Below are 17,141 nucleotides of genomic sequence, written 5' to 3'. Positions count from 1 at the left end.
GGGGGAGGGTAGTATTGATGGGAAACAAAGCATAGAGGAGTTTTCTAGGATGACAAAAGTGTTCCATAATTTGACCTAAGTAGTGGCTACACAGGTGTGTGTGTGTGTGTGTGTGTGTGTGTGTGCATGTTCACACACATGTGTATGTGTATACACACAAAATTCACCAAGTTGAATGTTTAGGAGTTGGACACTTTACTGTGTTATTTTTTAGTTAAAATTTTAATTAGCAACAGAAATGAAAAAATAAGAGGTTTGATGATAAAATCACAAGACAGAATAGATTTGGGGTGTTCACTTCCAAAGTTCCAAGAATTTTTAAATTTTGCAAATTACAATTTTCCTAATGCAAGCAAACCACTTTTTTCTCATCTCCTATTCTTCTTTGCACCCCCAGCTTCTTAACCAATGAGATTTATGTTGCAAAGTCATGCAACATAACTGTAACTTAAATTAAAATATTGTGAAGCATGCTGTGCAAGCAATAAAATTCTAGTAAGATCCATTTAGGCCTTTAAAAATTCCACGATTTCTTTCACTCACATGACATCTTTCATTCTTTTTTTTGAAGTTTGGATCCAAGGAATTTTGCATGCTATGGGTTGGCATTTAGTTAATAACATCTTTAGCTGAGGTTCCATTTTCTAAATTAACAAGATCAAGAAGAGTGACCTGATGATATTTCTTTGTACATTTGGCTCTTTTCCAAAAAGGATTAGAGAAAGAAAGAAAGAAAGAAAGAGAGAGGAAGGGAGAGAGGGAAAGAGGAAATCTAACCCTCTTGGTCACCTTTATTCTAGGGTAAAATGTGTCTCAAATATGTGTTAAAGCATCACATTGTTTTTTATCCTATCACCAACAAAATGAACAAACAACCTCACACACATATATACAATCTGTAGTTGCACTATATCTTCTAGTTCTCATTTCTATCTCTTGTATCCCTGATCTCTTGTGTTTTGGGTCATTCCTAACCAATCCATGAAAAAAGTAAAGAAAAAAATCTCCATATAAACCATGGGGATAGAATCAACAGCTTGCCTAAAGAATTGAACCAAGTCACGTTTAACTTCTTAAAGCATATCTGGGAATAGGCTGAGAGGGTAAAAGGAAGGTTGAAAAGTATGGTAAGAATCTCTCTAGGCACATAGTAGATGCTCAATATATATTTCTTTTTTAAAAGACTGGTGACAGAAAGTACAAAATATGCAAGTGAAGAACTCCTACAGCAAAGTGTGCAACCAAGATAACGGTTATGGGGGGCATGCTGAGATTTCCCATTCCCAGACGCTTGTCTTGGAATTATGTTTAAAAATAGGGTGGGGAGGGGTAAGACCAAGCTATTCACAGAAAATGTGAGAAATAGGAGGAAGACAGACGGAGAGAAAAATATGGAGCCTACCGAAAGCAAAGGAGGTGCTTTCCAAGCCGGGAAGAGGGAACTAGGAGCCTCTTTCCACTTGGCTGCCCCCAACTTCTCTGCCGTGCTGCGCATTCTAACGCAGTTGGTTGAGCCTTCGGCCTGGGACTCGGGCGAACCGGCTAGGGACGGGTGGGAAAGCAGGGCCGGGCAACAGGTGGGGAGGTGGTGGACTTTTGTCTCCGGGGAGGAAATGGGCTAAGCTGAAAGGGCGGAAAGCAGTGGCGCGCAGGACTTGAGTCCGCGGGGTCCCCGGCGTTCTCGCAACCACCCTGGGCTTCTCTAATTAGAGGAGGGATGCAGGGTGGCATTAGTTCCCGAACGTTTTAATCGAGCCTCTTTTCAATGGCCAGGGATAAATGTAGCCACTGTTACTCTGTGCTGAATGGGTCGCAAAGGCTCCCGCTCGGCCCCCAGCGTGGCCATTCAGGGCTCTTTTCACAACCTCTAAGCGTTTCAGTCCCTGGGCCTAGCGACACTCCAGAGCGCTCCTAATTAGTCTAATTAGAAAGGTGGATTGATAAATGGGAGTAAGACAGAGCTGGGTTAGGAAGATGCTCAATGCTGCCAATCTCGGCTGGGTTGCCACTTATTCTCTCCGGAAAGAAAAGGGCGCAAAAAAGGAGGTTGGAGCCGGAGCCCGCCCGCCCGCGCAGAGGCTCGGCTCCGGCCGGATCCACGGGCCGGGCGGTCACCGACCCGGCGCTTCCCGCCCACAGCCGGAGCCCCGCAGCGGTCACCACCGCATCTCTTGCGAGCGCCTCGGGCCAGCGGCCTCCCGGCCTTCGCCGCGCAAGACCGGGAGGGCGGGCTGCGGACGAGCAGCGCACGGCCTCGCGTCCCAGGCCGGCGCCTCTCCGCCCCACAGGACCCTGCAGCCACTCCTTACTCGCCGGGAAAACGGTGCGGAGGGGCGGCCCGAGCAGCGCCGCGGTGGGGCCCGACAGGCTAGCGACGGGAAGCTCCGCGCGGGACCTCAGCGTCCCGCCGCGCCACGTGGCCGCTCCCGCGCCCTCTCGCCACCCGCCTTACGAGTTGTCCGAGAAACGCCTCATTCCAATGAAGCCGAAACCCCAAGAAAGCAATAACTTTTCCCTGCGCGCGGCTGCGGGGTGCTGTGCGTGCGAGGTTTCTTGGCGGTTCTCCGGGAGCAGGCCCCTCACCGCGCTGCCGCCCTTCGGGGTCCTGGGCGCGCTTCGTGGCCGCGCGCGCCGGGGTGTCAGGCGCGGACCCGCCGGAGTCCCGCGCATTCCAGCGCTAGCGCGGACCGCGGGAGGCTGGGAAGGGTGCAGTGCGGGTGGCTTCAAGAACACTGAACCTTTAATGGGGCTATAAATCAGACAGGGGAGTGCGGTGGAGTTTGTGCAGGTGTAAAAACAGAGCGGAAAGCCCGGGCCGAGCAACCAAAGCGCCCGGGCAGGTCAGAACCTCCAGCAAACTAACATCTTGATAAGTCCGCTGACAACAAAATAAACAGTGGAGAGGGCCGGGGGAGGCGGGGAGCGCTGTCACCCGCGGCCGGCGCGCAGCAACACAGAGGCTCAGGGAAGGCAGGCCTCTTGGTTTTGTCCTGGGCTCTGAGGGGGAGGGGAGTGGGGAGCGGCTAGGGAGGAAGAAGAAAAATTCCCTCCCTTCTCGCCCTTTCGCGTTCCGCATCTCATCCCAATGGACAGAGGGCCCCAGAGCTGTTAAGACGGTGAAGGTTCGGGGAGTGCGCGGTGCCTCGCCGACTTCTGCTACGTCGGGGTGCCTGAGCCGTGGCGGTTCGCGGGCCTGGCCGTGGCACATCGGTCGTGCGGCCCTCTGCGATCAACGGGCCCCAGCGCCCCCTCCCAGACACGGCGCCACCGAGAGACAAACCACCGGCTCGGGCTTCATTTCAGCGACTGACGTTGGTAAAACACTGCCGCGCCCCTGGCCGAAGGAGGTAACAAACCAAGTAGAAAGGGCGATCAAAAATTAATTCGGTGCACTGCTCGGGAGCAAAAGCCTGTCAAAACCGTATCGAGACGTTGGCACAAGCAGAAAACGGATTCACAGACAAAGGAAAACAATACAAGTCTCGTTAGATCATTTTTCTGGACATTGTTTAAAGTCTGAAAGGGACCAAATCGTTTCAAAATGTTGCCAGTAAAAATTATCCTATGTGGAATGCAACTAATCCTTTTAGGTTCCTGTCAACTGTTTCCACAAAAGGAATCCGATTTTTCAAATCAAAGATCCAAAAGTCTTTGGGGAGAGATTTATTACATGCCAGAGCTTTAGTTACAGAATAGAATTACAATAACAACTCGCACCCACTAACTCCCTAAAATAAGGGATCCCTTCGCAGATAATTCTAAAGAAGTGTGGGGGATGGTTTGCTGGAGTCCTGCTATGTATTGGGGGAGGGGCGGAGGAGGGAGGGAAAGAGGGGAAAGGCAAAGAAATATTAAATTCCTTACATAGGAAAACAGAACACAGAGTACCTCAGTATATTATTTTTATCCTCTGTACCCCTAGTTACTTTTGAAGAAGAAACAAGACCCAAACTTGGTGACTTGCCCTCACCGTTCCTTGGTGAAGACAACTTAAAGGTGAGGTTAATGCTTGAACTGGATACAAAAAAATATTGGTGCCTATGCACCCCCAGTGGTCCAGAAACTGGACTCTCTGAGTTTGCATATTGATATGTCTACAATTTCTGCAAGTAGAAAAATATTTATTTTGAAGTTTGTAAAAGAATACAAGAAAAACAGACTGTGCCTTATTTATTTTATTTTATTTGTAATAAAATATTTAAGCATGAGGGGCAATAAACTAGGGTTTTTCACTGTGCCTCTATTTAACTCTTCACAAACCCATGTGAACATAAACTCATTCCATGTAGGTCATAGTCTCAGTTCACACTATTATGAGCATTTCATGACGTGCTCCTCCTCACTTCCTGGTCTTCACAGAGAAGTAGTGGCTAGGGATACCACTAATAGGGCATCTATTAGTAAAAAGCCTTACAAACTTGGGAGGAAACTCAAATTTATAGTTTTCTACACGGAGGAGTTTGTCACGGAGTTATCTCCAAACCACTTAGACGCTTAGTGTTTTTGGTGTTTTGTGAGTAAACTGCCAAACTACAAAAACATTGTCAAGAACCAGACAACTTCTGTTTTGTTTACAGACTATCAAGATTTTTTTAAAGAGCTCTGTTTAAAAAAAAAAAAAAAATCTTCCTACTCTTCCCTTCACCCCCACTGTTTTCCTGCTGCAGCGGCTTGCTCCTCTTGCTCCCTGAGTGCATGCTTATGTTATTAGAAGCAACTTGGTGGCACGGATTCTTTTCACTGGTTTCCTATATTTAAAGAGAGAAGAAAGGGATTTGCAATGTAGCAGGTGCTCAATAAATACTGCAGACTAATCCCACTTTTCAAAGCTTAGAGGTTAAGGAGGTGATCGTTAGATAAGTAACTAGAGACAAGAAATCGAGCTAGAGACTAGAAGAGTGGATCTAAAACACTATTGGTTTGTTTATTTTAGGAGAGAATTATTTAGGGAGAAAGTTAGCTGTCCAAATACACAACTGGCTGAAGTAGGAGGAAACACAATGCCATCTCTTCTCATTATTTCTAGAAAGGGTAAAGTAACAATTTATTTCACACATAGAGTGGGGATTTTGAAGAAAGGTGAGTTTTTACATATAGCCAAAGACTTCCTTAACCAATATATCCTCCAGAGTTTGGAAGTTTTACTTTTTATTTCCTGGAAGAATAACTATGTGAGAAAGAAGCCACAAAGGAATCATCCTTCTCTACATTTGTATAGGTTTTGTATTCTCCAAAATATTTTCACAAAAATTGTCTTATTTCATTCTCACAACCTATCCCCACACTCTCCAAAACTACAAATGAGTGTAAAGACTGATCTAACATTAAATTTCAACCTAGTCTTATTTATTCTATTGTGGGCTTTGGATATTTTTTTGGTTCGTGATTTCTGCCCCCCATAGTCAATCATTTAAAAAAAAAACACACATAATCTTGTCAAGGTCATTTTCATATATATGAAGCTATGCATTAAAATAATAAAAATAGAAATAGAGGACTAAGTTACTGTTCATTCATAATAATGCCTCATTGTTGACATTTCAGGAAATGTGCTGTGTCCTTTTATTGCTGAAAATATCTGCCTTTTATTTATATTAATGGGAATTCCTAAACAAGTATGCAAAGAAGCTTCTGCTCTCTGCCATAACAAATATGTGCCCCTGCTTTGTCTTTATTTGTCTGTTATTAATCAGAAGTTGCATATTAGAGAATCCTCAACTTGTGCCTGGCTCCCCCTGGGACAGAGAGGGCCAGGCAAGGCCCTAGGGCCTCAGATCTATCACCCTGGGCCTGCCAGGTCCTCTCCTGGACCTGTGCTCAGCAGATTCACTCTGCCTATGGACCCATTCCATATACCTTGCATTCTTCTTAGCGGATTAGACAGATTCTTCTTTAACTATAAGATCCTACATGCAGGGAAACACCCCATTTTGAAAAATTGAGTCACTCTCATTTTAAGAACAGAAAAATAACCTTCCAGACTGTCTCCTGATTTCAAATTCAGAATCAGAATTTTCCAGGTTTTCTAAATAAAGCTTCTGATATTAACTGATAGCTCTTCTTCTTGAACTGGGCTTTTGTTGTCTTTTACAGTATAAAATCTAAAAGAAAAATGTTCCTGGTTTTACAAAAACACTCTCTCTAGCAAATCAATGTTATCTTGCATTAAGCACTGTCCCTTGGAATGTGCTTACATACCCAATACTCTTTCCTCTGCAATCTGCAGCTCACAGTTAGTCAGATGCAATCCTTGCACAGACTCCAGCTTGGATGTCCCCATAGGGGACAAAGCATTGGCCCCAGCAGCTGTCTGAGAAGGCTGGGCTTCAGTAAGGCTTCTGGTGGCAACCAGCAAGGATGTGCTGTTCCCCTCTAGGGAAAGATATGATTCCAGCAAGTGGCTTGGAATTCCCTCCCCACAAAAGCATTTCAAGGAGACCTGTGGCGAGGCAGGTCTCAGCTCCAGGTGAGACTGTTTTTTGGAAGGCTCCAGTGCAATGGATTAACTGCGCAGAGGCTAAAAGGACCTGCTAACCAACATCATACACAGCTGCTCAAAGACAGAAAAATCTTCAGGAATGTGTCTGGATGGGGTGGGGTACATTCTGAGAAAAATGATTTGCTTTCTTACTAAATGTTAAATCAGCTCATCAGACTCTTACATATTCTTCCTTTTTTCACATGGAGACAATGTGACCTTAAGTCTAGTTATAAAGATAGACTTAGCAGTTTAGCAAAAAGTTCTGTCAGTTTGGCAGATTTCAACCATTAAAAATTAGGGAGAAAAGCAGAGGAAATGGACAAATAGTACAAAGGTGAAAAGGTGAAGTAGGTGTGTGTGTAATATTTTAAAGACTGCTGAGGCAAAAAAATTTTTTTAAATGATTGGAAGAGTGATGCTAGGGGAGTGTCATATGGAACTAGGGAGGGGAAGCCGACACATGTGAAATAACTGGCTCTAGATTCCGAAAGTATCTACAAGAAGGGGCTGGGGTTTTTCCCAAGTAGAGGACACAGGGAGGAGGATCCAGCAAGGAACCAAAGGGTGTATAAGAAATAAATGACTGTCCTTCACAGGGACCTCTCGGGCAATTGCCCTGCCACAGTGGGTGTTTAATAAATCACCACGATGACCACAAAGAAGCACCATGATGTAAAGGAAATAAAATGGGATTTAAATACTCAAGTCCCAGTTGCTGTGACCTTGGGCAAGTCATTTCATATTTTTTGAACCTTAATATCTTTATTTGTAAAATGGAACCAATAATAGTTCTTGTCCTCACTATTCCAGTGTGGGTGAGAGAAATATTAGTGAGAATCCTTTTTAAAAGTTAGTGCATGCTGAGGGTAGTGAATAGAATAGACACATATGTGGTTCCTAGGGAACTAGTAACTTCTACTTCTTGAACACTGATGCTGGTTACAAGGATGTGTTCACCTTGTGAAAAGTGACTGAGATTTGTGCTTTTATCCTTACATACGTTATACTTCCCAAAATGTTTACTTCTAAAAGTTAAGCGAGCTCAAAACAGTTTTTAAAGTCAGAATCATGATGATGATGATGATGATGTTGATGATGGTTAATGTAGGCCAGAAACTCAGTCTTTATCTCATTTCTTTTCAAGTCATCTTATCACATCTGGAGGTTCAGAACTCACAAAGGGGAATCGAGGACAACAATCAGTTATTTTCTATGTGTGTCTCTGCTTGTTACTGAATAGTATTTTCCTGGTAAAGAGGCAGGAGGAATAAACCAGGAAGATTCCTGCGTGCCAGAGGGGTCAACAATAAAAAGAAAGGAGCCCAAACTGTTCACATCAAGGGAAAGATGTGATTAGAGAGATGTGACATGCAAAGAAATTATCTGAAAAGTGAATTCAGTTGGGAAAGTACAAGTCCCAAAGAGCAGAGAGCAGCTGGTCATGATCAGATTCTCCATCTTTCTGTCAAATGTAATCGTATCCAAATTGGCAGGGTATTTATTACTAAAGTCGAAGGGCCAGATTTTACACTAAACATATTTACACATTTACATTCGTGGTCCTATAAACACTCCACATTTCACTGGCCGTGACATCAAACACATTTACCAACAAAAAGCATATGCCTAATTACAAAATCATAGGGGAGAAGAGAGGCAAGTGGCAGCTGATGGGCAATGAGCATGCATGCCTGTGTGTGTACACGGGTGACCCAGCTGCAACACCAGGAAACCAGTAGAGACAAGAATGGATGCTGACAATGCTGGGCCCACTTGACTTGTCCTCTGCTTCCCAGACCTGTCCTTGTCTGGCTCAGCTTTAAAGGGGGAAGGGGACCCCTGGAACTCCAACGTGTGGAACTCCAACGTGTCCCACAGCTATCCCAGGCTTACCCGATTGGAGGAGCCCAGAGATACCAGAGGGACTGCTGGGCAAATTTCTGATTTGAATTGCGTTTGATGCAGATATGACCTTTGAGTTGCTCCCACATGACTTTTCTCCGTCACTAATATAAATAGATGTGAGCAAAATGTATAGCCAGCAGAGAATTTTTAAACTAAAACAAGAGTCCTTAATTCCTGGCTTTGGGTAGTAAGATCAAATCCCTACCCATCTATAGCACTTGTAACAACACCGTTAGCTGCTCCAAGCTTGGTCCTCGGTCAAGCAAGAAAATCAGAGCCACCAGGGCCAGAAGAGAAAAACAAAACAGGCACTACCACTGGCCTCAGACAGCCTTTAATAAATGACATAGGCTGGTATTCCATCATAATAATCACCTTCCATCATGGGGGAAAAAAAACCCACCTCCCCCAGTTCTCTCAGAGAACAGGCTACAGGAAGAAATTTAGTGGGCTTTCAAAAAACAAATCAAAACTGAAAGGCAGAAGTTTTTCCCCCAGATAAAAGCTTACTACATTCACTGTAAGCCTTTTGATAGTAAATATAGCCCCAAATTCCAGTTCTACCAGCAGAAAGTTTGGGCAGGAAAGGGCCTTTGAGTGGGGGACAGGGAAGGTGAGATGTGCAAACATACAGATGGCTCATGGAGAGAAAATGAGAAAGGTTCTCACAATTTTTCCCTTCTCCTCCCCAGTTTCTTTTTCTCTTTTTTTAAGAGGAAGGGAAGGAAGGGGTTCTTAAATAAATGCACAGGTTGGGGGTGAGGAGGAAATACATTGTTGAGCAGGAGCGCTAGCTTCTTATTTTAAAGAAATAAAATAATTACCCAATAGAGAAAAAAGAAATCAACCACGAAATGATCTAAGGTCGTGACACCATGTGTGGTACAAGGAGCAATTCAATCCATAAGGGCTTCATTACCCCCGCAATAGATAACATTTGGCTAAATCTAGCTGCAGAGTAAATTTCCACAGCACAACAGAGTCTTGAATGGAGAGGCTCCTTTTTGTGTGGTCCTTCTCCCGGAGCTGCCTGAACCATTAGCCCCAATATATCCCTCTCCCTATTAACTGCAATTCCCTCCCGACTGTGCTTCGGTCATTTGTCTCCAGACTCTACGGGGGCGTTTGATGAGCAGAGAAACAAGACGAAGGGGAGAAAAGCGTCGGGTTAATGAGTTGTAGCAAATCCACACTTTGTAGTTGGGAGGAGGAGAGCTGGTGGCCAATGTTTGTCCAACTGGTTTATTTTTCGAGACCCAGCCTATTGAGGAAGGCTTGTTCAAGCAAGCTTCGTCCTTACAAACACACAAACATCCTTCTGTTTGCCTTCAAAGAAAAGAGGACCAGAGCTGGATTTGCATGCGAATGAGGAGCCCCGGGAGGAGACGTCCTTGCCCATCAAAGGCTGCGGTAGCCCGGCAGCCCTGCGGCCTTTGTTCCAGCACCTGCTAACCCAAGCAGCCGGTCTGGGCGAGCCCTGCGCTCCTGGCCGCCCAGTCCCAGACCACCGCTCACTCCCTGCCTGCTTTCGCTCTCCACTATCTTGTCCACCCACCGCCGAGAAACCGGAGCCTGGAGGGTGAAGGAGGCAAAACTGTGGAGTGAGCAGGCGGGTTGGGCTTTCTTTTTCTTAGGGTTCAAGGGGTTCATCGAGCGACTGGGGTCTCTCAAGCCACGGTGGGTGATTCGGGACCCCACCTCCAGACCCCAAATGACCCCAGCACTGGATTGAACAGTGCCTTCTTACCATTCTCTTAAAAACACTGACAACTGAAGGGATAGAGCCCATCCAGGCACCTTTTTTTTTTTTTTTTTTTTTTTTTTACAGATGGGGGAATGTGAACAGAGAGGATTAGCTGGGATTCCCTCCTTTTAGGACATCCAAGTATTGTGCAAATAATAATAATGCCCACGGTCTTGTTCTTCCACTCTCTCCCCATAATGACTTTCAGCTCTAAGTTTCAGATATGTGACTTACAGAGTGCCGTTCGGGTTCCGCCTGCTAACGCCTCTCCAACCCGGGCGGCTTGAGCATCCGGACGTTCTCCGTTCCACTGTCTCCTCTCTTAGCCGTGCTAGGGTAAAAGTAACTTTTGCATATAAGATTTTGGTCTAAGAATATTTCAATCTGTATCTCTATATTTAGTGGTAAACTTTGAGGGTATGATTAAACTCTTTTAAATCTCCTCCAAATGTTTGATAGGAAAAAACCCAGAGCTTAATTTTGAGACTGTGAGAGTCCATTTTTTCCTCCCTAAAAACGGACATGAGGACGGGGTACCAAGGGTGAATGCCACTGCAAAAATATTGGCCTATAATTCAGTTTTCATTAACTTGATAGGTTTAGTTGTGCAGATCTTCTGTCTAGATTTTTGAAAAAGAATTTATAAACGTATTTAACCTCCTCTGCAACTTACTGATACTAAGCATTTAGATTACATATTATATATGCTTTGGTTGTATTTGGAGCCCAAGATAACATCTATCAAAACTAGAGTCTCAGGTTCTTTCAAAGAACTAGAAATTGCCTGCAACAAGTAGTTAATGAAAACACTTAAAATTTGAAAAACAATACCCCAAATCACAAAAATTGTGTAATTCCTTCAATAAACACCTGATACATTTTCATTTTTATTCTCAAAGTGTGTGCTACCCTAAAATTGAAGATTTTTCTTACATACCCTAAATTACTTATTTAAATTAGAATTTCACTGTTTGCCTTTTAGAATAAAAACTTCTTTATGCAATTCCTGGAATCCCTTCTGTCAAGAAAAAGTAGCTTTAAATACCAGAGCTTTCAAATAAAGTTTACTTTCTATATGTAAATATTAGTCAGGACTTCAAAGCTACTTGAGTGTTGATCATATCAATTTTTAAACTAAAAATTGCCTATTTGGTTGTGTTGCTTCCATTATAATGTAATGTGCTGCAGAATTTTTACAGACATATACAATATTGTGCTCCATAGCAAATGGAAATTAAATGACGTGGGAAGCTCAAAAACAAAATTAAAAGTTCTATAAAATTATCTGGGGGTAACTATGACATTAATTTTAATAGCCTCAATGCTCTTCAAAATGGAATAGAATAAGATTTGAAAATGAACACCAAAGTAACTTATTCTATTATAATCATTTAAAAGTAATTTCTGATTTCTTGCAATGTTGTTGACCTGAAAAGGATAAATGAAAAATCATGGCATGATGCTTTTGTTAAATTCTCTTTGAAAACAAAATTTTCTATTCTAGATTGGGTTCCTACTTAACTCCCATAGAAATTTGTTTTTAACAAAAAAGAAAATAAACTAAGAAGGGGACGACTGAAGCCAATTTTTTGGTGGATTTTCTTTGAAAATTAAGCATTTTATTTCTGAAAAAGTGTAAAAATCTTACATTAGAATAGTACAATAATAATTGCCAGTAAAATTTACAATACTCCTTGTAAAGAATACGCAGTAAGTACAAAATAAAAATTCCGCATGTCTATTATGATACAAAACACAGGTTAAAATAAGAAATGGTAATTTTGGACTTTTTTCCTTATGTAAACATGTTAATCATTTCTCCTTTTCATGAAAAACTACACCAGACGAGTGTCCTCAAGTAAAAACTATTGGTTCGCTGGCACTCTTCAGGACCTTTACTATTCGTAAATAGTAAATAAAAATTCGTAAAACCGTAAATAGTAAATCAGGACCTTTACATTCTTTTGAACATTATTGATACTTTCAACGCCTGGACCTGAGAATCTCTAGACCTTCATAAAGGCTTAGATTTTTTTTTTTTTTTAAATTTTCCCACAAGTCAAGGAAGCCCCTTGCGCTTACACAAGGGAGGGCACCCACCAGCACCCTCTTCCTTCCCACCCCGACGCGGGGTGGGAGGCTGCAGCATAGGGCGACTTTGCATAAATAGAGGGACCCGCAGAGCCGAAAACCGCACCTCAGCTGCTGCCAAACACAGTCGGGTCTGAGAATCCCAAGAGGCGAAAACCGGGGCGCGAGGTCGGGAGGGGCCGCGCCCCGAGGAACGAACAAAACACCAAACCACCAACATGAAGGAAAAAAAAAAAAGGAGCCGGGATTCCTACCTTCTCTTTCCCAAGCGCTCTAACATAGCGTTATTAACAGTTTGAAATCCTAGCAGTAAAGTTCTCGACACTGGACAGGGCAGTCCCTTGGTGCAGAGTCCCCAGGGCGGCCGACGAGGAGACCGAGGAGGCGGCGGCGGCCGCGGCGGCCACGAGCGAGCGGGTGAGCGCGGCCGCCGGGCCTACGGCCGCCTGAGCCCCGCAGCCGCCGCCGCCGGATCCGGACCCGGGCGCGGGCGCGGACGGCGCCACGGGGGAGGGGGCGGGCGAGGCCTGCGCCGCGGCGGCGGCTTGCGCGGCGGCCGCGGCGGCCGGGCCCAGGCTGCCCCCGATGATGCTCTCGATGGAGAAGGGCGAGCGCGCCAGCGCCGAGGCGCCCGGGCCGCCCGCCTTGGCCGCCGAGGCCTGCAGGGGCGCGGGCAGGGCGGCGCCGAGCGGGTGCGGCCGGTAGCCGAAGGCGGTCCGGGCCAGCTCGGCGGCCGCGCCGTGCGGCGGCGGGGGCGGCGGCGGCGGCGGCGGGGGCGAGTGCGGGTGGAAGGCAGCGGCGGCCGCGGCGGCCGCGGCGGCGGCGAAGAGGGCCGAGGGCGGCGCGTAGGGCGGCAGCTGCAGGCCGTAGCCGCAGCCGTAGGGGCCGTAGCCGTAGGCGTGCGGCGGCGGCGGCGGCGCGGGCGGGAAGAGCGCGGCGGCGGCCGCCGGGTCGCCCGCGCCCCCCGCGCCCCCCGCGCCGCGCAGCAGCAGCGACTCGGCGGCGGCGGCGGCGTTGGGCGGGAGCAGCGGCTGCCTCTTGAAGCGCTTCCTCCGCCGCAGGAAGCTGCCGTTGTCGAACATGTCGGCGGACTCGGGGTCCAGCGTCCAGTAGTTGCCCTTGCCGGGGTTGCCGGGCTCGCGGGGGATCTTGACGAAGCAGTCGTTGAGCGAGAGGTTGTGGCGGATGCTGTTCTGCCAGGCGGGGAACTTCTCCCGGTAGTAAGGGAAGCGGCCGCTGATGAACTCGCAGATCTCGCTCAGCGTCAGCCGCTTTTTGGGGCTCTGCAGGATGGCCATGGTGATGAGCGCGATGTACGAGTAGGGCGGCTTCACCAGCGGGTTCTTGGCGCCGCCGCCCGCGGTCGCGCCACCGCCGCCGCCGCCGCCTCCCGCGCCCGCGCCGCCGCCCCCAGCGGCCCCGGCCCCCGCCGCTGGGGCTGGGCCCGGGGGCGCGGGGGAGGCCCCTGAGCGCGGGGCCAGCAGGATGTCATCGTCCTCCTCCTCCTCCTCCTCCAGGTCCTCTAGCTCGTCCTCCCCGGCGTAGGAGCGCCGCCGCCGCCGCCGTTGCGCGGGGACCGCCAGGCGGGACACGCCACCGCTGCCCTCGTCGTCGTCCTCCTCCTCGTCGTCGTCGTCTTCGCCCTCCCCTACCACGTCGATGTCTGTCTCCTCCGCGAGGCCGGAGGCATCGGACATCTCCGTGCTCAGGGTCATAGCTGTGGCGCGCGGGCGGCGGGGCGGCGCATAGGGGCGCCGGGCGCCGGGCTCCCGCCGTTCCCCAGCCCGGGTCCCGGGCGGCGGGCCCGGCACGGGGGCGCCACGCTGGGGGCGCCGCCGCTGCTCGAGCTGTGCCGGGGCTGCCCGGCGGCCGGGGACGCTCGCGCCGCGACTTTGTAACTCCTACGCGGCCGCGCGCGCCGCTCGGTCTCTGCACTCCCTCGGCCCCGCGCGCACCGGTCCCAGGCGGGGGACTTGACCTTCCCCTTTCCGAGCGTCCTGCGCCCTGGTCAGTGAGGAGGGGGTGGCGAGGCCCCGAGCGGGAGAGTCAGAGAGTCGGGCGCCCGGGAGGGTGCGGGACAGATGAGAGTCGAGGGACCGAGCTCGGCGAGGCGAGGGCTGAGTCCAGGAGAGGGCGGACCTTTCCCCGGCTTATAGTAGGAGGCTTGTCACATGGTGTGCACGTCAGAGCGCTACCGAGGGAAGGGAAAGAAAGCCTAGGAAATCAACCCTGCTCCGGAGAGAAAGTTTACCCGGAGGAGGGAGCCACAACTGAGAAGATTTGGGGGGGGTGGCGAGGAGACAGGACCCCACCGCTCCTTGTCAAAGAGCTTGAGACCTGAATTAGGCGCTGGCCGGCGGTGGTCTGGCCCTAGGGCCGCTGCAAGAGTTAGAATTCCCAGGCTCTTACTCTTCAATCAGCCTTCCGCTCTAACCTCAGAAGCACTCTCGTGACGCGACAGTTTGACCACTCGATGGCCTGTAGGAGCTGTGCAGCCCGGAGATAACTCCCCTCCCCCAATCATCCGAGATGGTCCCTGGGAATGGCTCCAAGATCTTTTGGGTTATCCCATCTCCCTCAGACTGGGCCAGCAGCTCCCCAACAAATCTGTTGAGGAAACCCCCCAGTTTAAGCAGAATAATAATTGTTTACTGACCTTTTAACCTGTCCTCTTCGGTTCTTCTCCCAAGACGTTTGTTTTCCACCATCTGTTAATAAAAATGTGGTTAGGCTGGCGTTTTAGTCACTTATCTGCAATTGAATGCCCTAGAAACTTGACAGCTAAACTAAGCCACACTAATGAGAGGATCTGACAAATTTCGTGGGAATAAAGTAAGTAATCATTGAACGCAGAAAAGAAATAGAAAATGTTAGTGAAAACCCAAATACACCCACACACAATGCACCTAGAAAGAACTCAAAAAGTTCTTTCATAATGGGGTAAGGGACTCTGTAGTTCTTAGTAAGAGGAACATTCTAATCAACACCTCGCTGTAACCTCAAAATGCTTAAATAACTACAACATATACACATACTTCTACTCAGGCTTAATAAAAGGAACTATATTAATTAAAATTTTCAAGTCAGCTTTTTAAAATGTTTTTTGGAAAATTTAAATATTTCCGGGGCGCCTGGGCGGCTCAGTGGGTTGAAGCCTCTGCCCTCCGCTTGGGTCATGGTCCTAGGGTCCTAGGATGGAGCCCCCACATGGGCTCTCTGCTCTGTGGGGAGCCTGCTTCCTCCTCTCTCTCTGTCTGCCTCTCTGCCTACTTGTGATCTCTGTCAAATAAATAAATAAATAGTCTTAAATATTTCCAACAGCTACTGGTGGAAAGAAACGAAATAATATTGTAAAATAAAATTAGAGTTCTTTTCAGCCCAATTTTCCTTTTCAGGTGACAAGGTAGTAGAAATAAATGTTATTTTTAAGTATTCTTATCTTTGTCATCAACTCAAATTATTGTGGGTAGTGTAAAAATCCTAATAGCTTGTGGAATTCACACATAGCCATTCCTTTTGGGTTTTTGCATTTCTCAAAACCTTTCTATTTCAAAGTGGGGACTGGCCTCCAAAGTTTAGCTTTCTGATTAAAATGACCACTTGACAAAACTATCAAAAATCAGTGGCTTTCTGTAGAAACAATCATTAGCTGCCTTTGTGTACATCAGTTTATCCACCAAGTTTTTCACATTTTTAAACGTCTTACTGCCCTTGTCAATCTCACAGAATCTCAAAAATAAACTGCCTCCTCCCACCTAAGAACTCTTTTAAAATCGAGTTTTTGTTGCTGAAGACAGCTGCCCACCAGTTAGACTTACAAACGGCCCACAAAGTCCATCATAGATCTCTGAAAGATCTATGGGAACGCCTCAAAGTTCTAAATAAATTATTTTTCATTGACTCTCGTTTGAAAAATGGCTGAACCATTTAATTATTGTAATGGGCTCAGCATTAACCTGAGCCAACATTAATCAGCACTATTAATCAGGCATTACATTGCTTTGTTGATCTAGCCAAGAGTCCTTACCGAGGAGTTCACTATAACATTTGGAAGCTTAAGTTTTATAAGTACTCAGTCGATAGCTAAATAAACACCATGATTTTCACTAGACTAAGGACTGGTGTGTGGCGGAGTCGTTGAAGATAAAACGGAGAGGAAGAATTTGTCCAGAGACCATTAGTTACTTTAGATGATCGATACAGCCGTCATAGCACCACCCTGAACTTGTCTGGCCAAGGAGGGCAAAGAGGTGGACTTGGCGTTCTGTTTTTGTAACTTTGTCCAAAGCTCCCTTCCCAAAGGGTTTCAAAGGGTCTTCCCTGGAAACGTTTGAAAAACGTGGCCAATTATCTTCTGGCCACTCAGGGTTAAGTGTTAGGATTTAGCGAAGGTCAGAGGAGCGCTCTAACCCTGGAGGAGCGCTGCAGGGACAGTGTTCGCAGAGATTTGGTTGAGCTTTTCCCAAAGTCCCACACTGGGGCACGTCACTTGCTTTATTTGTTTTAGTTGAGCTACACGTTCGTACGAGATCTTTAGCTCCGCACTCCCCAAATTTCCGGAGCGCGGAAACCCAAGTGTTTCATTTCCCGCGTGTCCCCCTTTGCCCCCCTTCGTGCCCCACCTCCTAGGATCCCTCCCGACCGCGCTCCCAGCTCTCAGTCGCGGCTGGGAAATATCGACCGCCACCCACTCAAGCTAGCACGAGAGATGAGAAACTTTTCTGGGAGGCAAGGTGGGGACCACGCGGCGACGGCCCCCCGTGTGCTCCGCTCGCGTGGACGCGGAAAGCGCCCGGCTCCTGCCTGGCCCGGTGGTGCCCACGTGGGGGAGGGCTGCCCCCTGGCGGCGGCCCAGTGCCTGCTGGCCCCCGGGCTCAGGTCCGGATCCCGAGCTGGAGAAGTATCCCGCGTTTTGCAAGT

At 47.6% G+C, this 17,141-nt stretch overlaps 1 protein-coding gene across 1 annotated transcript; it reads right to left on the bottom strand.

Moving 5' to 3' along the window:
• Positions 1-11,726: 11,726 nt before the first annotated feature.
• On the bottom strand, positions 11,727-14,592 carry FOXD1 (forkhead box D1). The gene has a single exon (XM_032335987.1). It carries the CDS (start codon positions 13,934-13,936, stop codon positions 12,509-12,511), a length of 1,428 nt encoding a protein of 475 aa, XP_032191878.1. The 5' UTR covers positions 13,937-14,592; the 3' UTR covers positions 11,727-12,508.
• Between the last annotated feature and the right edge of the window lie 2,549 nt (positions 14,593-17,141).

Source organism: Mustela erminea, chromosome 3 (genome assembly GCF_009829155.1).
Source record: "Mustela erminea isolate mMusErm1 chromosome 3, mMusErm1.Pri, whole genome shotgun sequence".
NCBI lineage: Eukaryota > Metazoa > Chordata > Mammalia > Carnivora > Mustelidae > Mustela > Mustela erminea.
The sequence above is the reverse complement of the archived record's forward strand: the minus strand, read 5'-3'. Positions and strand labels throughout refer to the sequence as shown.

Coding starts and splice junctions, on each gene's coding strand:
- FOXD1 (XM_032335987.1), bottom strand. CDS start 13,936: ATGACCCTGAGCACGGAGATGTCCGATGCCTCCGGCCTCGCGGAGGAG.